Raw genomic sequence first — 27,260 nt, forward strand, 5'->3', positions numbered from 1 at the left:
ACTTGCACTTTGACATGCTTTCAAACTGCTAAGTTGGCAGGAGCAGGGACAGAGCAACGGGAGCTCACCCCGTTGCGGGGATTCGAACCGCCGACCTTCTGATCGGCAAGTCCTAGGCTCTGTGGTTTAACCCACAGCGCCACCCGCGTCCCTCAATATGGAATAGGATTTCCCTATTTTCATCAGAGAAATACTGGAGGATATGGCTGGTCTCTCCGAACACCTTCTCTCCGCACCCCACTTTTTATTCATTCCTTTATACATTTTTTAAAAAGTAATAATCATAAATAAATAAGAATAAAAATGTGCACCCCACAACTGAGACCATGCCATTGTAACTATCAAACCTCCAAAAATTTCAAACACCTCTTGCGATGGTTTGACCCCTTTCCATTTTAACAGTACACATTATACAAACACCTTCCATTTCTCCTCAAAATCATTTCTCCTGCATATTTCCCTGTCTTACCTTAATGGCACATGTTAATTTATCACTAATAGCTACATCCCACACCTCTTCATACCATTCTTCCATTTTATATTCTTCTTGCCGCTTCCGCTTCCTGAGCTCCTTCTGTGTCTTGGTGCCAGACTCACCTTTGAGGCTACCGGCTCCTGCTCAGCTTCCTGCCCCAAAACTTGACTTTGCTTTCTTTCTTTTGGCCCAGTTCTGTCTTCTTGGGCAAGCTCCCTCAGTTCTGTTGGCTGGCCCTGTGGCATCTGGAGGGAGGGAGAGACCGAGGTGGGGATGGAGAGAGAGAGATCTGGCTGGGGCCTGCACCTGCAAGAAAGGTATTGATCCCTGCTGGTTTTGCTTTGGCAGCATTAATCATGGCCAAGCTTTTTGGCAAACATGCTGCAAACCACATCCAAAGAATATGTATTTTAGGACGGTAAGAGCTGTTTAAGAGTGGAACAGGCTGCCTTGGAAGGTGGTTGCCAGGGAACTGTTAGGATATTTCCGTTCCACCTTAAAAGGGGGCAGGCTTTGTGAGTCACAGAGTCTGCGTATTTCCTGTTCACAGGAAGTTTATGTTGTGTCTATGCTTTCGTTCTCTCTGTGTCAGAGACACTGAAGCTGGCAGTCATGTTTTTCTTTGTTCTGATCAACGCTGAATAAAACTTGTAAATAATGCTCTCCTGAGTGCGTCTTTTGCTGTGCATTATCTGCTGATAGAGCGTGCATGAGCTCGAGAATGATGGCAGGCTATTTCTGGAGCTCGTGTCGCTAATTGTTGATACTGTGTGTCTACGGGAGATCGATGAATTGTCCGGAGGCCGGCTTGGGGGTCATGATGGACTTTGTCTCCCTGGCAGTATCCCAACAGGAACTGCCGTCAGCTCAGAGGCGAGAGGTGGAAGAGCAGTTGTGTTACAGGGAGCCTCCGAAGATCTTGCAAAGCAGTTCTTCCTCTTGCGAGGAGGGAAGCCCCGCCTCCAGTGGGGAAGGGGCGCAGGGTTCAGAAGATGCTAGGGAGAGCCTCAACACCGAGCCTGAGCAAAGGGGAGGGGAGGCAAGTCCCCCTTTGCCAGCTCCCACGTTGCGAAGTAGGTTTGCGCGCAGAGAGAGGAGGAGAAGGATGGGGGTCACACAACTGTTATGCTGGGGAAGGTATAAGGACCGCCCACTCCCAGATTCTGCTAGTGACTGAGCAGACATGGACTTGTGACGCTCTGCACTGTAAGATAGTTTGTACAGATAATAAAGCCTGGAAAAGACAGGTTGGAGTCTTGCCTGTTTGCTCTCGAGCAACCACACCATCACCTGACAGTGGTGGACTCTCTTTCCTTGGAGGTTTTTAAGGACAGGTTGGATGGACATCTATCTGGGATGCTTTAGTTGAGATTCCTGTATTGCAGGGGGTTGGACTAGATGACCCTTGGATCCCTTCCAACTCATAGAATTGTATGTGTGACCTGCATATGTGGAAAAAATCACTACAGTGACTTAGCAAACGAAAGGGGCTATGATGTGTATTGCACCTTAGAGTTGGAGAAGCCCTAAGAGACTATAATGCCTGCCTTCTAAAACTTCTTAGCTCTCGTTGTTGTTGTTGTTTTGTAGCTAGGAATCCCTTTCTAATGACTGAGTCAAATCTTCCTTCTTGTAGCTCAGAAACTTTGGTGGATACCAATAGGCTGAATCGTTGTTCTTTCGCATTGTCACCTAAGATTATTTGCAAAACCGCACTTGGGGTGCTATGTACAGTTCTGGCCATCGCTTCTCAAAAAGAGTATTGCATCGCTGGAAAAGGTGCAGAAAAAGGCCACCTGCATGACCAGAGCGACACCCCTATGAGCAAAGTTTGCAACATTTTGGGGGGCTTTTCACTTTAGAAAGCAAGATGAACAAGGCGAGGCAAGAGAGTGTTTTATGCATCGTGTGGAGAAAGTGGATGGGGAAAACTCACTCTTTCATAATACTATAATCTGGAGCCATCCAACGAAACTGAATCTTGGGAAACAGAAGGAAGTACTTATTCACACAGGTATACAGTGGTACCTCAGGTTACATACGCTTCAGGTTACAGACTCAACTAACCCAGAAATATTACCTCGGGTTAAGAACTTTGCTTCAGGATGAGAACAGAAATCGCATGGCGGCAGCAGCGGGAGACCCCATTAGCTAAAGTGGTGCTTCAGGTTAAGAACAGTTTCAGGCTAAGAACAGACCTCCGGAACGAATTAAGTTCTTAACTCAAGGTACCACTGTACATGGAAGTTTGGGTCCATTGGAGTGCTTTTCACAAATGCTTCAGTGTGCGGTGCTGTGCAAAATGTGTGAGGCCCTGGGTGAACTTTGTGTCAGTTTGCATTTCTATGGAAATTTCTATGGAATGTACTACCACAACCTGAATGGCTTCAATGGGGGATTAAACAAATTCACAGAGGATAAGACTGTCGGGAACTGCTAGTCGCAATGGCTGTATGTACTGTTTCTGACATCTAACATCATGTACCTCACTTGGTTGGGGATGGTGAGCAGGAGAGTGCTGTTGCACATGTCCCGCTTGTAGGTTTCCTGAATAGTAGAATCATAGACAGGGCCGTCTTTACCCAAGGGTGCAAGGGGTGCGGGGCACCAGGGCGCCACCAGGCTACCACCAACTGTGCCCCAGTGACTGTGTGGCTGGACTCCGGTGTCGCTCCGAATTTGCGTTGGCCGGATCTGGCAGAGAAGACGGTGCAGGGCCACTCCCTGCACCGGTGCCTTCCCCGGGTTGCTCAGCCACGGGGCCCAGCAGCAATTCACCTCGCTCCACCTTTGCAACACCCCGCCCACCTAGCACAGCCAAGAAGGTACCGGGGTGCTGCCACCACTGTCCATCTGCACTGGGCACGCCGGAGGAGAAGGCCCCAGCATGACCAACCTCGACTCGCTGCTCTGAATGGGCAGCCACAGAGGAAGGAGAAACATAAGGAGCCCCGCCATTCGGCCCCAGGCTGGGCTGATCCAGGCTGCAGAGCCTGGCGCGCAGAGCTGCTCTCCACTTGGCTTTTCCGTGGATCCATCCCATGTGCAATGCGGTTTTCGCCCAGGGTGCGCATGGAGGTCGCCTGGCGCTTGCCTTTCCCAGGGCGGGAACGCGGGAAATAGTCACGAGATCAGTCGTGTCAAAATATGGGGGCGCTGGGCGGATCTTTGCACCCCGGCGGCGCATATGCTAAAGACGGCCCTGATCATAGAATTGTAGAGTTGGAAGGGACCACAAGGGTCATCTAGCCCAACCCCCTGCAATGCAGGAAATTTTTTGCCCAACGTGGAGCTCGAACCCACAACCCTGAGGTTAAGAGTCTCATGCTCTAGTGACTGAGCTATCCCTTTGAAGGCACGTGGTAGGAAACTGGGGGGAAGAGAGCACCTGGACCAGATGGGTCTTTGGTCTCTTGTAGCGTGTCTCTACTTTATTAGTCCTTAACTATTTCAGCCTTGAGACTTTACATAGCCATTTCTTTCAGCTGTTTCTCAAAGAATTTGTGATTTATACTGCTGTTTAGTACCAGTCTTGTAGCACTCTTTGAACTGGGATTCCCAGAAACAAGCACAGCACTCCAAAAAAGTCTTCCCGGAGCTGAGTTATTATAGTATAATTTCCAACGTCTGGCAATAAGACTTCTGGTTGATGCAACCTGAAAAAATGTCATTCTCTTTTGTGCCGTGCTGTTGACACAGTTCATTCTTCTGACACAAACAGTTTCTATAACATCCATCTCAGATTGGTTCAGAGCACACATCTTGAACCTTTGGAGGAGAGATCAAACATGATTTTTTTCTTGTGTCATCCAGTCCAGCACGGGAAGTGGTTCAAGTATTTGTTTCTTCACAAGTTATTGTCCCCACATCTGAACATCTCAGAAATTGTTCTGTTCAAGCTCCCTTGTCTTTCAGTGTTGAAAGTGAATTGAGCCTATCTGTGTGATCTGGGAGTAAAGGTAAAAGCAGTGCTTTTTTCCTTTTTTAAAAAAAGGTTTAGGGGTACTCTCACTTTCCTTGTTGTTGTTTAGTCGTTTAATCATGTCCGACTCTTTGTGACCCCATGGACCAGAGCATGCCAGGCACTCCTGTCTTCCACTGCCTCCCGCAGTTTGGTCAAACTCATGTTAGTAGCTTCGAGAACACTGTCCAACCATCTCATCCTCTGTCACCCCCTTCTCCTTGTGCCCTCCATCTTTCCCAACATCAGGGTCTTTTCCAGGGAGTCTTCTCTGTTCATGAGGTGGCCAAAGTATTGGAGCCTCAGCTTCAGGATCTGTCCCTCCAGTGAGCACTCAGGGCTGATTTCCTTAAGAATAGATAGGTTTGATCTTCTTGCAGTCCATGGGACTCTCAAGAGTCTCCTCCAGCACCATAATTCAAAAGCATCAATTCTTCGGCGACCAGCCTTCTTTGTGGTCCAGCTCTCACTTCCATACATCACTACTGGGAAAACCATATTGAAGTACTGCCCCTCAATGAGGCCAAACTTAGATTCACAAAATGTTTAGGGGTATGCGTACCCCTGAGTCCCCCCAGAAAAAAGCACTGGGTAAAGGTAAAGGACCCCTGGATAGTTAAGTCCAGTCAAAGGTGACTATGGGGTAGTGGCGCTCATCTCGCTTCCAGGCCAAGGGAGTCAGTGTTTGTCCACAGACAGCTTTCTAGGTCATGTGGCCAGCATGACTAAACCACTTCTGGTACAACAGAACACTGTGATGGAAGCCAGAGTGCACGGAAATGCCGTTTGCCTTCCCGCTGCAGCGGTACCTATTTATCTACTTGCACTGGGATGCTTTTGAACTGCTAGGTTGGCAGGAGCTGGGACAGAGGAACAGAAGCTCAACCCGTCGAACCTCCCACCTTCTGATTGGCAAGCCCAAGAGGCTCAGTGGTTTAGACCACAGCGCCACCCACATCCCATCCCATCCCATCTGGGAGTACCGCTGGTGTGTCCCATTCTTGATTCCTCCTTTTCTAGCAATGAGCCAGTAGAGCCAATCAGCTTAAAACATGATAAGTTTTCTGTCACATGATTGCTTAGTCTATCGTGCAATTATTTTCTGCCACACATCCTCATACATGTTAGTTTGGAGTCATAGAATCGTAGAGTTGGAAGGGACCCCAAGTTTCAGCTATTCCTGCAATGCAGAAATCTCTACTGTGTCTTTACTGAGCTATGAGACTTCCCTGTGTTTCAAATGTGCTTATATGCTTGGTTGCATTAGTATTGCTAGCAAGTGAAAATAGTCACCTGAGTCAGAGTCTCATGGCTAGGGTCCCCCCCCCAAACAACTTGTCTTCCCCATCATTTCTTCAACACAAATTCTTTATGTACTTTTAAAGTTTAAATACTTGCAGTTTTAATAGTTTTTTTAAAAAATAAATAAATCATTGTTGTGTTCTTTTTTTCTTCCTTCCTTTACTGAGAAATAAGTAAGTAAAGTTCATGGGTAATTTTAAATTATGCACAATAAGGCTTGTTTTAACATTCTATTCCTTCACAGCTTTGCAGTCAATACCATTTATCTTGTCACATTAAAAAGAAAACCTTTCCCCCATCCTGTAATAATAACTTCCCCTCAAAACACCAGTTGAAAAATGTTTTATTGAAAACATTACATATTGATTTGGAGAGTCAGAATTAAATACCTTGGTAAACAAAGGAAATGCTGACAAAACAGGAGTGTACAGAGGAAATAGGTAGGATTAAGATCTTCATCTGTAGCAGCAGAAGAAATTAGTAGATTCATTATATTACAAAATACATTAAATATTACAAAGCTAACCATGTCTGTCAAGGACTGGGGTCCCCAAATCCTGGAAGCTGGCCGTTGTTGGTTTAGCATGTGCTAACTGACCGTAAGGAGTGGGTGGTGCTGTGGTCTAAACCACTGAACCGCTTGGGCTTGCTGATCGGAAGGTCAGTGGTTCGAGTCCCTGCAATGGGGTGAGCTCCCGTTGCTCTGTCCCAGCTCCTGTCAACCTAGCAGTTTGAAAGCACACCAGTGCAAGTAGATAAATAGGTACTGCTGCTTGTGCCAGAAGCTGTTTAGTCATGCTGGCCACTTGACCTGGAAAGTTGTCTGTGGACAAACGCCGGCTTCCTTGTCCTAAAAAGCGAGATGAGCACCTCACCCCATAGTCACCTTTGATGGGACTTAACCATCCAGGGGTCCTTTACCATTTTATTTTTTTAAAGTGACCAGAGTTGAAAACCAACCCTGCTGCAAGGTAATATAGCTGCCACTACTTCTGTAGTCCAACCATTCTGGACCAGAGAACATTATTGACAATCACTTGAGATTCATAGGGACAAGAGCTTAAAAACCTTGACTCTCTGTGCTTGAACCTCAAGCTCACAAAAACTACTCAGTAGCTATTTCACCAGGAGGCCAAGGAACTGGATCTGATACCAAGGCTTTTTCTAAAAGACCACACCAGTATCCAAGAAATAGCTTATTTTAAAAAATACTTTAAAGTAGCAGCATAAAAAGAGCCCATATTCCAGCAAAGAAATACAATTAGAAAAGTACTGTTGGGAATTACAAAACAGAAGAACAATAATAAAGGACTCGTCCACACTTCTTGTCCTGCCTGTCACTTTCCCCTGGGAAAACCTGCTCTTTACATCTGAATTAGAGCAAATGTCAATGCCCTTTTCCATGGATTGATGTTTGGTCTGATTCAGTGGTAAAGAGAGTGTTTCCCCAGGAAAAGTGGCAGGGCAAATGGAAAACCTCTTGGACCCGTGTTTTCTTGGCACGGGGCAAGCAGCAGTGTGGACGAGCCCTAAGCTAACTCAGCCTAGCTCTAATACATACCAAAAGAGCCGTTTTGAAGCATATTTTGCATTTCCCATCCTGTGAACTGGTCATCTCCATTTACTAGTTGTGATACTGGATGAATACGAAGGGCGGCAGCTTAGTATCTATAGTTAGATACTAACTATAGTTAGTGCAGCTTAGTATCTATAGTTCTTCCCAGTACCAAAGCCCTCCAGCAGTAGCTTGGTGGGAATCTACAGAAAGACTCAAAGGGCAAAGACTGTATCAGGAATCTTGAGCAGCCACGAGTGATGGCGGCGGCAGCAACATCCCATGCTAGGAGCATTAATTCTCGAATGGACTTAGTCATAGTTGCATGGAACATCATTACCCATGTTGAAATGGCTGATATTTCAAAATGACTCGCTATCCATGTTTGCTGGTCATGAGCTTCTGCAGGTACGCTTTGAGATTTTCTCTGTAAGGAACCCGAGCAGTTCAGTCTTGGTTTAAGGATCAGTTCTTAAGAAGTCAGTTGGTAAAGAGCCATGCTGAGGGAATCTCTCAACGCTTGCACCCCTATTCTCTTGAACACTTCTCTGCAAGCTGTCTTTCTTATGCACATCCTGAATGATATCAGTTTGCTTGACTGCTGGTGCCTGGCAAGGAGACCTACCTTGGCACACTCATGAAAATTTCTAGCAGTGTCAAAGTTGCACACATTTACCAACAGAGAATAAACAGCAACTGCTGCATCACTCTTGGGACAAGCATTGCTGTTTGCTGCAAAAAAGAGATGCTTCGTCATAAGACTTTGCATCAGAGTTCACTGGGTGCTGAAATAGAAGGTAGCCAGAGATTGTGTTTGTGTTTGAAGTGCCTTTGATCTCCTGTTTGTGAATGGAAAGTGATGAATAGTCCTGAGAACAGATTCAGGTCCCTCTTCATATCAGTGCTCTGTTCCTCCTCTTTTGAAACCGCATCTTGTTTCATCTTTTTTTCTCTCTCCTTCTCTTCTCCAAATAGCTGGAAACACTCCTTCAAGATTTGGACCTGTGATCTCTTTCAACAGGTCAAGCAGCCTTGCTTGCCAAAATTTCCTGAACTGCGCCTGTCCAATGTCATAGGCACTTTGGGCTAAGATGTCATCTTCAATAACTATCAGAAAAGGGCTCATGTATGGGATACAGTAGAATGAAGAAGCCCTTACTACAAGGCAGGCTTGCAGTTCTCTGCTGGCTACAACAAAAACATAGTCTACAGAGACATTTTTTTAATGCTGAGTTTGCCAGGAGTTCCAAATGCCATGTAGACCATGTGTGTGAACACGCATGTACAGAATAGCATGTTTCAGTCCTTCTCCCCAATTAGCCCATCACCACAATAGTCAGCTTTCGTATTTATTTATTTTGTAAGTTGCAAACACACTTCCTTTTCACTTCTGCGGCACAATTTCCCCCCTCTCTTCAAAAGTAAAACTCGTTATATGTGAGGTTTTGTCATGGTGCAAAACACTGTACTCTTGCTGTGTACTCATTTGCAAACTCTGCCTACCACGTGTTTTCCTGGCCCACCCGAATCAATTTGGCATGCTCTGTTTGTGCAGCTGGCAGCCCAAGGTCACTGTTAACTCACGCTGCATTCTGAACTTCACCTGGCTTTGCATTTTGCAAGATAACCCTGAAGTTGCTTATCTGATTGCTCATCACGCTTTGAACTCCCTGGGAAGAACGGTTCTTCTTGGTCATGGAAGCAAATTGGAGAATGAAGTGTTGTCATGGGACAACTTAACTTGACTTAACTGATTGTATAAGCTAAACAGGTTGGCTTTCTCTGTTCTGCCTTGGCCAGACCCCACCTTGAGTCCTGTGTCCAGTTCTGGGACCACAATTTAAGAAGGATATTGACAAACTGGAACGTGTGCAGAGGAGGGCGACCAAGACGATGAAGGGTCTGGAAACCAAGCCTTGTGAGGAATGGTTGAGAGAGTTGGATATCTTTAGCCTGGAAAAGAGAAAACTGAGAGGAAAAATGTTAGCCATCTTCAAATAGCTAAAGGGTTGTCACATGGAAGATGCAGCAAGTTTGTTTTCTGCTGCTCTGGAGGGTAGGGCTCGAACCAATGGATTCAAATTACAAGAAAGGAGATTCTGACTAAACATCAGGAAGAACTTTCTGACAGTAAGAGGTGTTCAACAGTGGAACAGACTCCTTTGGGAGGTGATGAACTCTCCTTAATTGGAGGTTTTTAAGCAGAGGTTAGGGACACGGGTGGCGCTGTGGGTTTAACCACAGAGCCTAGGGCTTCGAATCCCTGTGACGGGGTGAGCTCCTGTTGCTCAGTCCCAGCTCCTGCCTATCTAGCAGTTCAAAAGCATGAAGTGCAAGTAGATAAATAGGTACCACTCTGGCAGGAAGGTAAACGGCGTTTCCGTGTGCTGCTCTGGTTCGCCAGAAGCGGCTTAGTCATGCTGGCCACATGACCCAGAAGCTGTACACTGGTTCCCTCGGCCAATAAAGCGAGATGAGAGCCGCAACCCCAGAGTCGTCCGTGACTGGACCTAATGGTCAGGGGTCCCTTTACCTTTACCTTTAAGCAGAGGTTGGATGGCCATCTGTCATGGATGCTTTAGCTGTGATTCCTGCATTGCAGGGGCTTGGACTAGACGACCCATGGGGTCCCTTCCAGCTCTACGGTTCTATGATTCTGTGATGATCTTCTCTCTCTCAGTGCATTGGATAGCCTAGTCCTTCCGGCCATGTCAGGGTAGAGTCACAATAATAATAATAATAATAAATTTTATTTATATCCCGCCCTCCCCAGCCAAAGCCAGGCTCAGGGTGGCTAACAACAATCAAATAATCAAACAATCAAATAATCCAACATTCTAAAACATTTCATTATAAAAATTAATTAAAATCAAATTAATGGCAACCGTTAAGCAAAGTTCTGTGCAGGTTGCCAGAGGAGGGAGTCAGGCTGGGCCCTGACCAAAGGCCTGGTGGAACAACTCTGTCTTGCAGGCCTTGCGGAAAGATGTCAGGTCCCGCAGGGCCCTAGTCTCTTGTGACAGAACGTTCCACCAGATTGGAGCCGCAGCTGAGAAAGCCCTGGCTCTAGTTGAGGCCAGCCTAACCTCTCTGAGGCCTGGGACCTTCAGGATGTTTTTATTTGCAGACCGTAGGTTCCTCTGTGGGGCATATCAGGAGAGGCGGTCCCGTAGGTACGAGGGTCCTAAGCCGTATAGGGCTTTAAAGGTTAAAACCAGCACCTTAAACCTGATCCTGTACTCCACCGGGAGCCAGTGCAGCTGGTATAGTACCGGATGAATGTGATCTCGCAGGGGTTAATTTGTAAATAGAGTAGTGCCAAGGCTCAAGGAAACCTCGAAAGCACATTTCCCTAACCTGGAAATGTACTCCAAACATTCATTCATTATCAGGGCCATTGCCATGGTTTGGGCAGGTTGGCCCCCAGCAAAGGCCCAGGCCCATCGGGGAGCAAAAACAATATACACTCTGGCTCAGAGTGGCTAGGAGCCCACCTGCCTGCGTGCTCAGACAGACAGTCTGACAGAGGAAGAGGAGGTGAGACCGAGCAGAGCAGACCCAACCCCAATGGCCATGGAGGGAGTCAAATGCAGCAAAAAGCATCCTTTTTGAGTTTTTGGTCCATGGTCTGTCCCAGCTGTGGAGGTACTTTCCAAGGACACAAGGGAGCCTAGGTACGCCTCTGGTAATTAGGATACGTGCTCTTTGTGTGCTCAGACGCACTCTTTCACGTGCTTCAAGGATGAGCTGGTACTATGAGGCCTGTCAGGCTTTGATGGCAGTACAAGTTGTGGATATGAGCACTTAGTTCCATACGGGGCATAGTGGCTTCATGGGCAGACAGTAGAGCTTATGTGTGAATGTTCTCCAAGGTCTGCTTTGGGCGCAACCTTGGCTCAGCCTCCTTCCCACTTTCAGGGCAGAGTCCCCAGGTTTGACATGTGAGTCCCTTCCTATAGCCACCTCCACAGGCTGGTTCCTTTCAAGCCAAGTAGAACCGACATCTCAAACCGAAACCTATTGCATGAGGTCAAATGCTTGTTGCATGGTTTTAGAAGCATGAAATCCGTAACCATGACTCAGTGTCCCTCCCCTGCCTGCCTCAGACTTTCCAGATCCCTGGCAGTGGCTCTGGTGGGTGTTTGTGTGTGACCAAACCGCATGGAATTTTGCTAGGAGTTGCAGGTCTGCCTGGCTACAGCTCTGGAAAGAAACCTCATGGCTGTCTTGGCTTGCATGGGAAGCAGCCCTCTTTTCCCTGGGCTACAGATGCTTTGCTGATATAATACGGGACTAAATGTGCCACCAGGCCGAAATTCTTTCCACGCTATGCTCCTGCATTTAAGGGAGTGAGATTTGTTCACAGTCAGCTGGGCCAGAGACCCTGCTGGCAATATTCGCCTCTGTGAAGGTTAGGAAGAAGAGCTGGGGTTTAGAGCCAAGTGGATGGCTGACTGGCTGACTGGCTGGCTGGCTGGCTGCCCCAGGCTCTGCAATACTAGCAAAGCTGAGAATTGTGACTGAATCTTCTTCTGTGTCTGGAAAGGCAGCTGTAGTTCAGCAATCACAGAAGGATGGATTAAAACACATAAACATCCAGTATTCCTGGATCCTATTCCTGGCTTGGGGAGCACACCATGACACTCCAATATTGCATCTCCTCCTTTCAGTTATTACCGGTAGTTGATTCTAGATTCACAGAATTCTAGAGTCTAGTCCACCCCCCTGCAATGTAGGAATATGCAGCTGTCCAAAAAGAGAGGCTTAGCCTGCCTGGAACTCATACCTGTGATGACGTAAGAGCTGTCATTATATTTTTTTTCTCAGCATCCTTTCTAAATAAATGAGAACTTTGACAAAATTCAAACTCTTGGTATGTTTGCTTTGCTCATCTCCCCCCCTCCCCCCCGCTGGCATCTTTTTGCTTACCTTCCCCATCAACCTGTAGACCAGGCCTTAGGGAGAACAAGGACTATTGTGGTTCTATAATTTGCTTTGCTGCCTAGGCTGTTTCTTTCTATCTCTGTCTCTCAGTGTGTGTAGTGGTTAAGAGCGGTAGTCTCATAATCTGGGGAACCGGGTTCGCGTCTCTGCTCCTCCACATGCAGCTGCTGGGTGACCTTGGGCTGGTCACACTTCTTTAAAGTCTCTCAGCACCGCTCACCTCACAGAGTGTTTGTTGTGGGGGAGGAAGGAAAAGGACAATTTTTTCTGCTTTGAGACTCCTTAGGGTAGTGATAAAGTGGGATATCAAATCCAAACTCCTCCTCCTCCTCCTCCTCCTCCTCCTCCTCCTCCTCCTCTCTCTCTCTCTCTCTCTCTCTCTCTCTCTCTCACACACACACACACACCCCTTTTCCCATTTACACAGCCTTTGCCAGCTCACATTCCACAGGCCAAGCTTTTTCTGGCATCCAGTAAACAAAGAGGAACTATGGCTGCCCGTGCGGGAGGGTGTGGGGTTGCAAACCCTCCGAGACTGGAGTTGAGGTAGGCAGAGTTGTCAAGAGATTTCCCAGATGCGTCCTCTTCACATCTGGCCAAGCACCTTGCCTGCGCAGCCCAAAAGGCGTGGCTGTGATGTAATGGCTGGCCGCATCCCAAATCACAGCACACAAGCCCCTCTTTCGGAAAGGCTTGTTGCATTTCCACCAGCCCCAGAAACCAAAAATAGGGAAGGGATTGCAGGTGGTTTTGGTTTGGAAAGGATGCCGTCATTTGCTCCGGCAGCAGTAGGGTCAACTGGAGTTCTTCCAGCAAGACTCCGGGATATGAAGCCCCTCACTTCTTCTTAAGCCATCACCATGACTTAGTACATCGTGCCCCCTCCCGCCTCCCCAGCCTGAAGATGTGTGGGATCTGGCTGCTTTCTGTGTCTGAGTAATGGCTTTGTGCTGCAGGCTGTTTGGATAGCAGTGCGGATGAGATGAGCCAGCTGTTGCTTGCAGAGAAAAGCTGTTGAATCCAACCATCAGACCTGTTGACGCAACCACCTCTCTCTCACCATGCCCAGCCAGGGCATCTAATAGGCATTGCTAGCCCCTTCCTCCTTGAATATTTGTGTGGTAATAAAGTGACTCCCCATTCCCTCTTTAGAGCAGCAAAGCTTTGCTCATTCATTCACCCAAATGAAGTGGAGGGCCTTAGGGGAAGGGAAACTCACATTTCCTCTCCAACTGGGATTATTGTATAGGAGTGAGAGCTCCTAAGACATTTGCCCCCACCAATGCATTTCGGACAGGGTGGTGAGTAGCCCCAGGACTCCAGTCTAGGAGTGAGGAACCACTTTTGGCCAGCAGGCCAGATCAGATTGTGGCCAACTCAACAGGCCACATTTGACAGGGGGTGGAGCTGCCCATTTGTCAGTCACTTGACAGCCTATGATGCCAGCTGGATCTGACCTCAGCAGACATGGTACGTACAGCTTGCATTTGGCCCTCTTAAGTTTCCTGGACGTTCCTTTGTAAGCGTGAATCGTAGAATCATGGAATTGTAGAGTTGGAAGGGACCCGTTTAGTTCAACCCCTTGCAATGCAGGAATCACAGCTCAGTGAAGCCATATCCTTGCATTCTCTCCACCCGCCGCCCCTAAATATGACATTGCTGGTTAAATGCAGTTGTAGCTCTCAGCCAGAACCTCCTTTCAGATGGTGTGTGCTGCAAAAGACCAATTCATGTATTCTGCTTCCATGTGATGCCAGTCACATGGGAGGGGAGCTGCTCTCCCCACCCTCACTTATTCTGCCGTGCCCTTGTGGGTGGTTCTTTTTAGCTCTCATGATTAACTGCAGACGACAGACCGTCTCTACTCCAGGAATTTGTGCCATCCAAGGTAGTTGCCATACCTTATTACACCAAATAGTACGGTAATTATGGATCTCTCCAGGGTTTAGCCCTAAACCACGTGAAATGACTATGAAGAGTAAATCTGTTCGGCCTTTTGGGGCAGCGGTGTTGTGGGGCGGCAGAGGCTCCTCCAAGACAAAGGAATCACGGCATTGGTGTCCCTTCCAAATAGGGGGCGGGGGCTTAAGCCCATGCCACCTATCAGAAGCCAGATCCTAGCCTGCATACCAGATTGGCAAATAGGGAAGCAGGCTAGGACACGGGGTGGGGTGGGGTGGGGGGCAGAGCCAACAGAGCAGGAAGGCTTCCCTCAGGTCCACTCCCTGGCCATTTAAACAGCCCTCACCAGGGGCCCCACCTGCTTTCTCCCCGTTGGGTTCCACACCCCTCCTCCCTTGGTTCAAACTGATGGTTAAGGACTTTGCTGTGGCTATGGTGGTTGCTGTTTTATGGGGATGGGTAGGAATTTGTCCACCAGGCCAATTGGCTCCAACCCGGTGGTTTTGCCTACCTCATAGCAGTCATTACAACTGAGTTGGGCATTGGAGCAGTCCATTGTCTTGGATGGAGGAGAGGTTCTTGTCTCCATCTGCCCCTCCAAACACTGGGCTATCCCATTAAAGAGATCCAGGGGGGAGTGGTCCTGCGGGGGGGGGTCACCCTATTTCGTGTAAGTCTTAGGAAACTCCCCCCCCAACCTGGATTGACCTACATGTCACTTCCGGTGGGCAATTATTTTTGATTGCCCCATGAAAAGTTGTGGCCTGTTTCTATCCAAGCCAGTCTTTGTGGTCCTTTATTTGCCTGCGGGTTAGGGAGCGGGGAGCACGATGCCTGGACTTGCAAGGGACTCTGAGCATGCAAAGAGCTCGTTTCCCTCTCCAGGGATTAGGGCTTCCAGGGATTAGCTCCCTGTCAGGGATTAGGGCTTCCAGACCAGAGGAGTCCCAGCAGCCTCCCTTGTCAGAGAGTCATTCTTGGCCAGCCGCCTGCAGTTGAAGTCGTGGCACCTCCCGCTCCAGGCCTCAGCTCTCGATGCTCATTTTTGTGGTCCTCCTTCACTCTGACACAGGAATTCTGGCTGGGAAGGCTCGTGCTCTCTCGCTATCTGCCAGGCCCTCGGCTTCGATCGTGGAAGGAGCAGGGTGGTGGGAACAGGGCTGAGGCAGCAGGAACGTCTAGTGGCGTTGAGGTTTTGGCAGGCAAAGGAGCTGGAAGAAAGGAGTGCAAGACTATCTGCTGACCCAGCTCTGGGGCTGGGCTGGGGGTTCCGACATGGGATGGCGGGGGGAACAGACAGCGCACAAATGAAGTCTCTCTTCCCCAGCCACCCCCTTCCTTGTGGTTGTGCTTTGCAACCAGAGAATGTGAGGCCAGAATGGAGAAAATGGATAAGGAGATAAAGAATTTTAATGGCTTCTCAGCGATTCCCCCAGAAATGTTAACAATACTAAGATTTGGCTGACCATTAGAAAACAATAAATACCATTCAGCCCTCCTCCTCCTCCTCCTGCTGCTCCTTGCCCTGTTGTTGATCCTGGTGTCCTCCTGTTCTCATGCCTCTGTACCAATCGGTCCTCCTTCCCACCAGTATTTACTTTTTTTTTCTTGCATGGGATGTGGGTGGCGCTGTGGTCTAAACCACTAAGCATCTTGGGCTTGTCGATCAGAAGGTCAGCAGTTCGAATCCCCATGACAGGGTGAGCTCCTGTTGCTCCGTCCCAACTCCTGCCAACCTAGCAGTTTGAAAGCACGCCAGTGCAAGTAGATAAATAGGTACCACTGTGGCGGGAGGGTAAACGGCTCTTCCATGCACTCTGGTTTCCGTCACGGTGTTTCTGTTGTGCCAGAAGTGGTTTTGTCATGCTGACCACATGACCCGGAAAGCTGTCTGTGGACAAATGCCGGCTCCCTTGGCCTGAAAGCGAGATGAGTGGCGCAACCCCATAGTCGCCTTTGACTGGACTTAACTGTCCAGGGGCCCTATACCTTTCTTTTTCTTTTTTCTTTTACTATTTTCTACATATTTGTAGGACATTTGCCTTCATTTGAAAATGAAGGCTAGCCATATGCCTGTGGGAAACCTGGCAGCAGGATCTGAGTACAAGGGCAGTGTCCCCTCCTGCAGTTTCCAGCAGCAATACTTCTTCCAACTGTGGAGGCAGAGCATAACCATCATGGCTAGTTGCCCTCTCCTCAATGAATTTGCCTAACCCTCTTTTAAAGCCAACTAGGTTGGTGGCCCTCACTGCCTCCCGTAACAACGAGTTCCATCGTTCAACAATGGAATAATTTTCCTGATTATATGATTTGTAAATCCTTTATGAACTGTCACCTTTTCATACCAGAAATAAGCATGCCAATGAAAAATATTGTCATGACCTTCTAAGTCTAAAATATGTGAATTCTCTAATGTCATCCATTCCTTCAACCAACAAAGATAGGCTGCCTCATAATATAGTCTCATATCTGGCACATGTGGATTTAACTTACTTTTCTTCACAGGCTGTGTGGCTTCTTGCTGTACTCTGAAAGGGCTTCCTTGTTGCTTTGGACATACACTTTGAACTGGGGCCAAAATTCAAGAATGGCACAGGTTCTGCACATGGAGACCACTGCTTTCCCAGGTATGTGTGCATGTGCGTGAACACTTTCCATTTGGACAGATAAAGCTGCAAGATGGGGCATCAGGCCTGCTGGATGTGATGTAAGGCCAACCCTCAGATAAAATTTTGAAGATCCATTTCCTAGATTTGATAGGGAGAGGGTATTTGATGCAGAGGTTGATAGGAAGCAGTAGCAGTATATTCTGAAGTACAGGGGCTCATCAGGGCAGTCCCCATAATCGCACACTCCACCCCATGTTCCCAAAATTAAGAAATGCAGCTGTGTATTGTGGCCCTGAAAAGTCCTGCGCACCAGAGTCTGTGTACACCATTTTACAGTTTTCCCTGTGGATTTCGTAACTTCTGTAATTTGATTTTTAAAATATTTTATGCTGCTTCTCGAAAATGTGTGATGCATCTTGAGCCTCCACACAAAAGCAGTACCATACTAGAAACAAGAGAATCTACTGAGACATGGCGGTCACCTGAACTATTGTAGGCATTCCACTGTCATCAGCTGTTATGGCACCTAGGACAGTTGTAGAGAAATAAGCTGAGGCTTCAAAATAATCTCTTAATGTGTAGGGTTGGTCCCCACTTCTGCTTCTCCCACCGCTTTATGCTGGGAAAACCCGCTCTTTAGCAGCGAATCAGAGCAAACATCAATTGGCTTTTTCTATAGTTGTGTAAAAAGAAGAAAAAGAAGATGAAAGACTTGCTGATTTGCCAAGAAAACAGAAATTCAACACACACACAACTGAGGGAAATACAGGCTACAGACTTCAAACCCTTACATATGGGGAGAAATAAGAGTACGTTTGCACTCAAAGGCAAATCCACTTACCATATTTTTCCGTGTATAAGACTATATTTTTTCCTAAATTTTTGAAGTTTAAAATAAGGGGTCGTCTTATACACGGATAGTGCATAGTGCATTGTCATAATTTTGAGTCCCCAAAATTAGGGGGCATCTTATACATGGAAAAATACGGTAATTCACACATTCCAAAACACCGCCATCTTTCAAAATTCACACTCCTCCAGATTTTCCCATTCAAGTAAATTGTACAGAAATGACTGAATAGATTTATTTCGGTCACTGACCAGAGTGTGTATGTAAATGAAAAATATAAAATACTCCGTGAAGAGTACATAGAAATGCGCCTATTAGTGAAAGCAGCATACAAAAATACTATATATTAGGAGAACATGCATTAGAAAATGAGTATTTTATGAGAAATGCTGATGACTTTTAAAATAAAAAATCGCAGACTGAGGTGGAAACGTGAAGTGAACTTCAGACTGGGAAAATGAGAACTGAGAGAAATCAAAATTGTCATTTTCACCCATCCTTCACTTGTTTGAAACTGGCGCCACTTGCCGGTGGAAGAACTCCTGTGGTGCCACTGAAACATTATAAACGTCTTAATTGCTCCAAAGTTAGTACATGATAGTTGTTTATTTCCTTGACATCTGATGGGAGGACTTTCCACAGGGTGGGTGCCACTACTGAGAAGGCCCTCTGCCTGGTTCCCTGTAACCTCATTTCTCGCAGGGAGGGAACCGCCAGGAGGCCCTCGGAGCTGGACCTCAGTGTCCGGCTGATCAATGGGGCTGGAGATGCTCCTTCAGGTACCATATTTTTTGCTCTATAAGACGCACCAGACCACAAGACGCACCTAGTTTTTGGAGGAGGAAAACAAGGAAAAAAATATTCTGAATCTCAGAAGCCAGAACAGCAAGAGGGATTGCTACGCAGTGAAAGCAGCAATCCCTCTTGCTGTTCTGGCTTCTGGGATAGCTGTGCAGCCTCCATTCGCTCCATAAGACGCACACACATTTCCCCTTACTTTTTAGGAGGGAAAAAGTGAGTCTTATAGAGCAAAAAATACGGTATGTTTGTTGAGCCAGGACATGATGGTCCCAATTTCATCATGTATGATCAGATGATCAGTGCATTCTCAAGGGTGCTCAACTAATTACAAAAACAAAGGAATGTTTTAAGCTGATCTCTTCCCCCCTGTGCTATTGCAGGGAAGGCCAATCCCGCCTCTGCTACGGCCTTCCATGGGAAGGAGCAGGACTTGCCCTATTCCGTGGAGACTCCCTATGGCTACCGCCTGGACCTGGACTTCCTCAAATATGTGGATGACATTGAGAAGGGCCACACCATCAAGCGCATTCCGGTCCACCGCCGACCACGCTACAGCTCCCTGCCAAGAGGCTATGGTTACACTGGCTCATGGTGGACCTCCACTGAGTCCCTCTGCTCCAACGCCAGCATGGATAGCCGCCACTCCTCCTATTCCTACTGCGGGCGCAGCTTCTACCCACAGTACGCCACGCCCGGCAGCTTCAATGCCCGCGTGGAGAAGACCTTGCTGGATGCCAGGAAGAAGCTAGAAGACCAGGCGGATTCTGGAGATGGAGAACGGACCAGGGCAGGTGGTCTCGGGAGCCTCCACAGCAGCGTATCTGGATCAACAAGCTCCTTGGTGGGAAGCCAGTGCCTTTCCCGCCAGACTTCCTACAATGGCTCACAGCAAGGCGCCCCTGGGCAGTTCACGCCCATCGGCTCAGGACTCTCCACCCCAGTCTCCCCAACGCCAGGGCACCTCCAGCATGTCCGGGAGCAGATGGCCGTAGCCTTGAAGAAGCTGCGCCAGTTGGAGGAGCAGGTCAAGATGATCCCAGTGCTACAGGTGAAGATCTCTCTTTTATACAGTGGTACCTCGGGTTACATGCGCTTCAGGTTACAGACTCCACTAACCCAGAAATAGTGCTTCAGGTTAAGAACTTTGCTTCAGGATGAGAACAGAAATCGTGTTCCGGCGGCGCGGCAGCAGCAGGAGGCCCCATTAATTAAGTGGTGCTTCAGGTTAAGAACAGTTTCAGATTAAGTACAGACCTCTGGAACAAATTAAGTACTTAACCCGAGGAACCACTGTATAATAATTTTTTATTTGGTTTTACAAATTAAAATTTACTTTCAAAGTCGTAAGTAATAAAAAGGTAAATAAACAAAGATTTACCCGAATCTCTGGGCTTCTTCCCCCCCCCCTTCCTTGGGTTCCATCGTTAGTCCTTTTCCGCTGCATATTTTAAGCCACTCCAAATTTTAAGTACCCTAGTACCTGTTACACTGCAAGTGTTATTCAAATCCTGCTAAAGAGTTCAAGTGTTTACAGTGATCTCCAAGGTAAATTATAAATTTCCCCCGTTCTTTGTTGAAATTCTGGTCTTCCTGGTTTCTGATTTTCCCAGTCATTTTCACCATCTTTGCATAGTCCATCCATTCCTGTCTGGTGGGAACTTTGTCTTCCTTCCATCTCTGAGGCTAAGAGCATCCATGCAGCTGTCGTTGCGTACAGAAACAGTCTTTTGTGCTCCTTTAGTATTTCTGCACCTAAAAAAAGCTTCTGGTTTTTTAACAAAAGTTATTTTAAACATTGTTTTTTCCAATTCATTATATAGCGTTTCTCAGAATTCTTTTACCACCTTGCACTTCCACCGCATATGGTAAAAGGTGCCTTCTTTTTCTTTACATTTCCAGCAAATATTTGAACTTGTCCTATACATTTTTGCTGTTTTACTCGGAATTAAGTACCAACGATACATCATTTTCATGTGCTGCAGGTGAAGATCTCGGTGCTGCAGGAGGAGAAGCGGCAGCTGAGTGTCCAGCTCAAGAGCCAGAAGTTCTTGGGGCACCCGGGGGGGTTCGGCAAAGGAAAATCCCGAGGGGAGCTCTACATTGATATCCCCGAGGAGGGGGCTGGTGGAAATGAGGAGGGCAGCGTGGGGCCTGATGCAGGAGGCAGGCTGGACAAGAAGGAAGTGAGGTCAGTGGGCGTGGGCATGTCAGCCGAAGAGGCAGAGGTGGGGAGGTGTGATGTTGGGGTGGCGGTCAAGGAGGAGGAGTTGGGGTTGCCTTCCCCGGAGGAGGAGAGCCAGCGCCAGGCGGTTCAGGCCCTGTCCGCCAAGATTGCCGTGCTAGAGGTGCAGCTGAAGAGGGCGCTCCAAGAACTTCAAGCCGCCCAGCAGAAACTGGAGCTGCAGGGCAAGGAGAAGGAGGGCAAAGGAACGTCCGGTGGAGGCCTGAGAGAATGGGAAGTAAGGGGAGAGGTTCCGGGACAAGGGGGCGGCAGAGAGTTTCAGAGGCCCCAGGAAGTCCCCATTCGGGTGGATACAGTCAAGGTTGTCCAAGTGGAAAGGGAGCCAGAGGTCGCCGCCAGCACAGCCACAGGGCTGGACCACAGGCCGCAGAGGGCACAGAGCTTAGAGAACAAGGAGTCCTATGCCAGCCTCAAAGCTTTGGCGGGCAAAGACGCAGGGTTGGAAGAAGCGATGGTGCCGCTCTATGCCACATACCGCAGCAACGAGGTGATGGAGACCACGTTCCCGGTCCATGCTGGCGCAGAGAGCACAGCTACCACCTTCCACACTGTGAAAAAGATCAGCATCATTGGCACAGAGGGGAATGGACAGCAGGATACAGCAGGTAAGCTCTTTCTGTGTGTGTGTGTGTGTGTGTGTGTGTGTGTGTGTGTGTGTGTGTTTCTGAAGGAGAATACACTCACCCCAACTGTGGAAAATCTGTCGCATCTTCCTGCATTGCAGGGGGTTAGATGAGGGTGGCCCTCGGGTTCCTTGCAACTCTACAATTCTGTTACTCTTCCCACAAATCCCACCAGTCCTCCGACTAGGGCTCCCCACTCTAAATAAAACTTTTCTGTCATTTCTTCATCCAAGTCCTTAGGGTACATAATAAAACAGCAAAAAAAAAATGGGGAAATGGTGGTAAGGATCTTTCCATTCAGTTTGCAGCACATCAGATGTGCTGTTGTCGTGTGAGACCCAAAAATCTTGGCCAAGAGAAGAGAACAAGCAGCTTGGCTCTCCTTCCTCCCCGCCTCCCAAATCTATGCTTCTCTTTGTTTACTTGTGGACTGGATGTTGTGCTTACCTGCTGCCTTTGAATTGGGAGTGCCAGGAATACCCTGTAAAAGCTAAAATGTGTTGGGTGCATTCTCTGAACTGATTGATTTTTTTTTAACCCACTAAGTATAAAGCTCAATATCAAATTAAAATGACCCCCCCCATACCAGCTTAACTCAAGCTGCCAGAGAACAAAACAATCGATTAAAACAGCCTGTCAAAAGTCCCAGCTTTGGTGAGTCTGCAGGGAAAGAGAGTCCTGGCAGCCCCTTTTTCTCTTCCTTGTCTGGGCTTACCAGAAAATGCACACCCTCGTCTTTCTCCCTCTCTCTGGACTAAAATCAGTGGCAACGCTCGGCTGTTTTCTCCCTGCCCTGTAAAAGGCTTTTGTGTAACTAATACGCTGATTTTTACCAGCTGTTTATAGCAGGAGCAAGGGAAAGAGAAACTCTTAAAATAGTCTGTGATGTTCCCAGGGTGAGATCAAAGGTTCTGGAATGAAAAGATGATTGGAAGCTCCATTTATGAGCCAGCTATGCCACAAAGAATTGGTGGAAAAAGAGCTCTCACGAGTCAGGAACCAGCTTGAGCTCCAGGTCCCTGGAGAGCCCAAGAAGAGACTGGTGTCCCTCCTAATTCTCTTGGAACTGGGTGCATCCTTTGCTCAGCATATAAAGGCCACAGCAGAATCTCCAGAATAATCTGGATTTGAACTCCTAGCCACCTGGGGATGAGCTGCTGAGAGCTTGGTGCCCACATATGGGCATGAGCTGGGGGAGGTTGTTGTGGGCGCTGTATTAAATGGTTAAGATTTTCCAAGTTTATTTTCAGCTGCTTGGTGGAGAATCCAGCTGCATGGATTCCAGAGGTTTGGGGGGGAAAGAACTGAAGGCCTTGGACGCTATGAGCTGATTTTACACATTGCCATTGTACATGTTCACAGTTGGGCAATACCTTTGTTAGAACCAACCAGAAACTCACAGAAATGCTGTAGGCAGAAAAACAAAACACAATGGCTGGAGGACATTTTCTCAGAATCCTTTGAAAGCATCTCCTTCTCTGGGGCATGAAACTTCCGATCTCTACTCCCCACCTCACAATACCTGTTGCCGAATGTTCGTACAGGGAGATTTGCCCCTTTGGAGGTCAGTGAACAAAATCTCCAAAATGACTGTTTACCAGCCTGATTTTCCATCTTCCTGGAGGATTTGGTGCAGCTCAAAATCTTGCACGGTCTCCTCACACCAACAGAACCAGTTCAGTAAGAGATCACCCTCTTTCCTTGGATTGCGGCAGCTGTGGGCAGCCTGTGGGGTGGAAGGATTGCAAGAGGAGAGTTTGCAAGGTAGAGCCAGAGCCCAAGTCAGGATGCCCAGCTCAGTACAGGAGCCATGACATCCTACCTGGTGAGTAACGCCTCAGAGAAGCTGGTGCTGATGCAGTTGCCTCTCTCTTCTTCCAGAACTTCATGGGTCATTAGAGAAATCAGTTCCTGACTCCCTCCAGACAGAGCAAGCGGCTCCCTGCATATCCCAGGAGCCTCAACGAGAGGCACGAGACGAGGGAGAGGACCAAGGTAAGGACTGGGATGGAGAGAGGTGCCATGGCCTCCTCCATAGAGAGCCTTCCATATATGTAGGGCTGCCTCTGAAGACGGTTTGGAAACTTCAGCTAGTGCAGAATGCAGCGGCCAGGTTGCTCACCGGAGCAAGATAGTTTGAGCATATTACACCGATCCAGGTCTGACTGTACTGGCTAACAATCACCGTATTTTTTGCTCCATAAGATGTACTTTTTCCCTCCTAAAAAGTAAGGGGGAATGTGTGTGCGTCTTATGGAGCGAATGCAGGCAGGAGGCTCTGCTCATCGCTCCCTTTAAAGAGCTGCGTGGAGCGTGTGTGCGGGTCTTGGGGGCTTTTCCCCAAGGAGGGAGAAGGGCAGCCCATCAGTGAATGGCTGCCCTTCTCCCTCCTCGGGGAAAAGCCTGCAAGCGCCGCACACACGCTCCACGCGGCTTGTGAAAGGGAGTGCTGAGCAGAGCCTGGGATGCATACAGGCTCTGCTCAGCGCTCCCTTTAAAGAATATTTTTTTCCTTGCATTCCCCCTCTAAAAACTAGGTGCGTCTTATGGTCAGGTGCATTTTATGGAGCGAAAAATACGGTAGTTTTCGGGCCAATTCCAAGTGCTGGTTTTGACCTATAAAGTCTTAAACTGCTCAGGACCACAATACCTCAAGGACCGCCTCTTTCCATATGAACCTACCCGGACCCTGAGATCATCTTCTGAGGCCCTCCTTCGTGTGCCTTCACCTCGAGAGGTCTGGAGGGTGGCAACACGAGAAAGGGCCTTCTCTGCAGTGGCTCCCCGTCTGTGGAATGCTCTCCCCAGAGAAGCTCACCTGGTGCCTTCATTATACACCTTTAGGTGCCAGGCAAAAAATGTTCCTTTTTATCCAGACCTTTGGTTGATCTGGTTGATATCCTATACCCTTTTAAAATGTGCCTCTTTTCTTGGGGGGGGGGGTTGTTATTTATATTCTGTTGCTTATATTCTGATTATATTTGTTGTGATCTTTTCTGTGAACTGCCCTGAGACCTCCAGGTATAGGGCGGTATATAAACTCAAATAATAATAATAATAATAATAATAATAATAATAATAATAATACACTCTAATGGACTGCTGCCACCTTCCTCCATTTCCCCACAGCTTCATTCGCAGCAGGGATTCGGTCGATCATGAAGAAGAAGGAGGATCCTACAGAGCTTCTGGCCAGCAAGAAGAGCCTGCAGTTTGTTGGTGTCAATGGCGGGTATGGCGAAGCCTCTGCTCCCAAAATAAAAATAGAATGAGAGCCTTCCGGTCTGCTCTTGAGTCCAGTGAGGCTGCAGCCAGGCGGCAGCAGCAGCAGCAGTTTCCCACACTCCTGGTTGCCTGATTTCACCCTAAACCTGGACTGTAGGAAGTCAAATCTTGCTACCACCACAAAACAAAACACACACAGGTGTGGGATTTTGCGCCAGAGTCGTGCTATTTGCAGGACTTCCACTTGCAGGAGCTAGGAGGTATTTTCAGTCCCCATGTGGCTTGTGATCCAAGATCAGCACACCTGGCACCTGGGAAATCCTCTGCCCTGAAGTGCTGTAATGGCACAGAGCTAGGCAGAACTAGGCACAGAGCTTTTCAGGAGGTTTCCCTGTTTCTCCTCTCTGCTCTGTGGGGCTGTTTTCTCTGTTGTTCCTTCTCACCCCCTTGTTGCCCCCACCCCACCCCAGGTATGAGTCCACCTCCTCTGAAGACTCCAGCACAGCTGAGAACGTCTCGGACAATGAAAGCACCGAGAGCGAATACCACGAGGCGAGCGAGGGGCTCCCTGCAGCCCAGGCAATGGCAACGGAGCCCCCGAAGCTGCCTGGGACAGCCGCAGCCGTATCTCGCCCTGGAGTCTCTGCCGAAAGCGGGGAGATGCCAGCCGCAGAAAGCGCCAGCAAGGAGCCACCAGGCAAAACAGGGTAACCATCAGCCTTGGGCATCTTCCCAGCTGTCATGACTCTGTGCCCCAAATATTCCACATTCTCTTCTCTGGAGAAAGAAAACTTTACTCCCAGAATGAATGATTCAATACACATAGAACGTGTACCGCCTCTTGCTCATTCTCACAATTACCATTTGCTAATATTTTGGCCAGAACTGGAGTATCGTGAATGGAAGGAAGGGCAATTTTTACAAAACCAGAATACAGGGAGGAAAAGTGAGGCAGCAGAAAGGGTTGAGATCACTGAAGCTTTGCACATATCGTCTTCAGTCGCTGTTCAGATATCTCTCTTTTACTCTGGACAGGAAATTCATAGTCAGATTTTCATAGCGCATAGCTGTAACATAAGCAGAGTTTATAATGTTACACCTGTCTTCCTCTCTCACAGGAACTCACTGTCCAAAAACTAACTTCCCCCGTGTTCTTCTTTCTATCTACCCATTCCAGGACAGGACTCAGCAAGGAGCTGCTTTCAGCTTGTGAAGTCCTTCAGAAATACCTGGAGAGCCCCAATGAACACATGGACGAAGAAATGGTACACCTGCACTCTCATTCTTGAGGGCGGAAGCTCTGGAGGGTGGAAGGGAGCTTAAAGTGGGAGCATAGCTCTCATTTGTTGTTGTCGGCATCTGTGATACTGTAGAGCAGTTGTTCTCAACCTGTGGGTCCCCAGATGTTGTTGGGCTACAACTCCCATCATCCCTAGCTAGCAAGGCCAGAGCTCAGGGATGATGGGAGTTGTAGTCCAACAACATCTGGGGACCCACAGGTTGAGAACCGCTGCTGTAGAGGCTCCTGATTTCATGGAAAGGCATTTTGCTGGCTCAGAGAGACCTAAAGAAACCATTTGATCCCTATCCACATGGAGAGGAGGTTATCTCTTAGAGAAGAACTACCAGATTTGCCATTTGCACAGGGGCTTCCCTGCCACTTCACAGAGCGACAGTTCCTTGGGGTTGGCTTCCTTTGGGAAACCATGCTAGTTAAACCAAATTAAAAGTATTAAGGCTGTAATCCTAGTGCGCCCAAATTGATCGCTTGTGGGGAGATGAGGAGTGCTGCTGGGGTGGAACGGGGAGGGGGAGCTTTGTGGCAGAAAAAGGGGCAGGAAGAAGATCTCCCAGCAGTATCCAACAGATCAAGGGCCCAGAGGCCTTGGACCAGTAGGATCTAAGGCCTTGTCAATACCCCCAGTGCTCCCAGTCCTCAAATTCCTCAGCTGCGAAAGCAAAACCAAAGCATCCCACAACTACTGTCTTCCACCTTGGCTATCAGGAACTGGCAGGGCTTCCGATGAGATAGTGAGCCTGCCACATAATCCCTTTCCCAACCCCTAGTTGGGACTGCTCCTCCTGTTTGCCATGGTGTTTGGGGAGGGGGAGGCGCCCGAGGAGACCCAAAAACGTCTAGCAAAGAAGACAAAAAAGTGGGACGTAACAGCTTCACACACCTGACAGTTGCCACGGCTGCCCTTTCCTTCCTGTGTTTCCATAGAAATTGGCCTATACTGCCGTGCTCCACTATTGGCTGAGGCTTTCCTGCCACAAAGAAGCGGATCCAGAATTGGTCTCACAGCACTTGGCTGCCTTCCGGTGCATCTCCCCACACTTGCTGGAATTCATCATCAATATGGCCGACGCCAACGGCAACACGGCCCTCCACTACACTGTCTCACATTCCAACTTCCCAGTGGTCACAAAGCTTCTTGAAACAGGTAGGTGGGCATAGAGAGAAATGGGGAAATCTGGAATCCAGAGGCGGGCTGGCCCACAGCTTGGTGGTTCACTGGGGCATCCCTTTTGCTGCAGCTTCTTGTGCTTCAACTGCTCAGCATCTTTGGAACTCCATTTGGCCTGAAGCTCGTGCCTGCCACCATTTGGGTGTCCAATCAGGCTAGCTATTTATGGCAGGGATGGGGAGCCTGATGCCCTCCAGATGTTGCTGGACTATACCTCCCATCTTCCTCCTAGTGGTGCAGCAATAAAACTGCTAGCACACTTGCAAAGCTAAGCAGGGTCCACTCTGGTTTCAAATTGGATGG

The 27,260-nt window shown here is 48.2% G+C and overlaps 1 protein-coding gene across 6 annotated transcripts in view; it reads left to right on the forward strand.

Annotated features, from left to right (window-relative positions):
- KANK2 (KN motif and ankyrin repeat domains 2) overlaps positions 1–27,260 on the forward strand; it is a 76,029-nt gene that overhangs the window by 41,604 nt on the left and 7,165 nt on the right. For all 6 annotated transcript variants that reach the window (XM_080988074.1, XM_080988071.1, XM_080988072.1 and 3 more), the window contains 8 exons: positions 16,645–16,766; positions 18,780–19,447; positions 20,382–21,246; positions 23,146–23,259; positions 24,394–24,496; positions 24,960–25,196; positions 25,667–25,754; positions 26,714–26,933. In XM_080988074.1, the coding sequence (XP_080844200.1) occupies positions 16,727–16,766; positions 18,780–19,447; positions 20,382–21,246; positions 23,146–23,259; positions 24,394–24,496; positions 24,960–25,196; positions 25,667–25,754; positions 26,714–26,933 (2,335 nt within the window). In that variant the 5' untranslated portion in view covers positions 16,645–16,726. The remainder of the gene's footprint in view (positions 1–16,644; positions 16,767–18,779; positions 19,448–20,381; positions 21,247–23,145; positions 23,260–24,393; positions 24,497–24,959; positions 25,197–25,666; positions 25,755–26,713; positions 26,934–27,260) is intronic.

This window comes from Podarcis pityusensis, assembly GCF_964106645.2.
Source record: "Podarcis pityusensis genome assembly, chromosome: 17".
NCBI lineage: Eukaryota > Metazoa > Chordata > Lepidosauria > Squamata > Lacertidae > Podarcis > Podarcis pityusensis.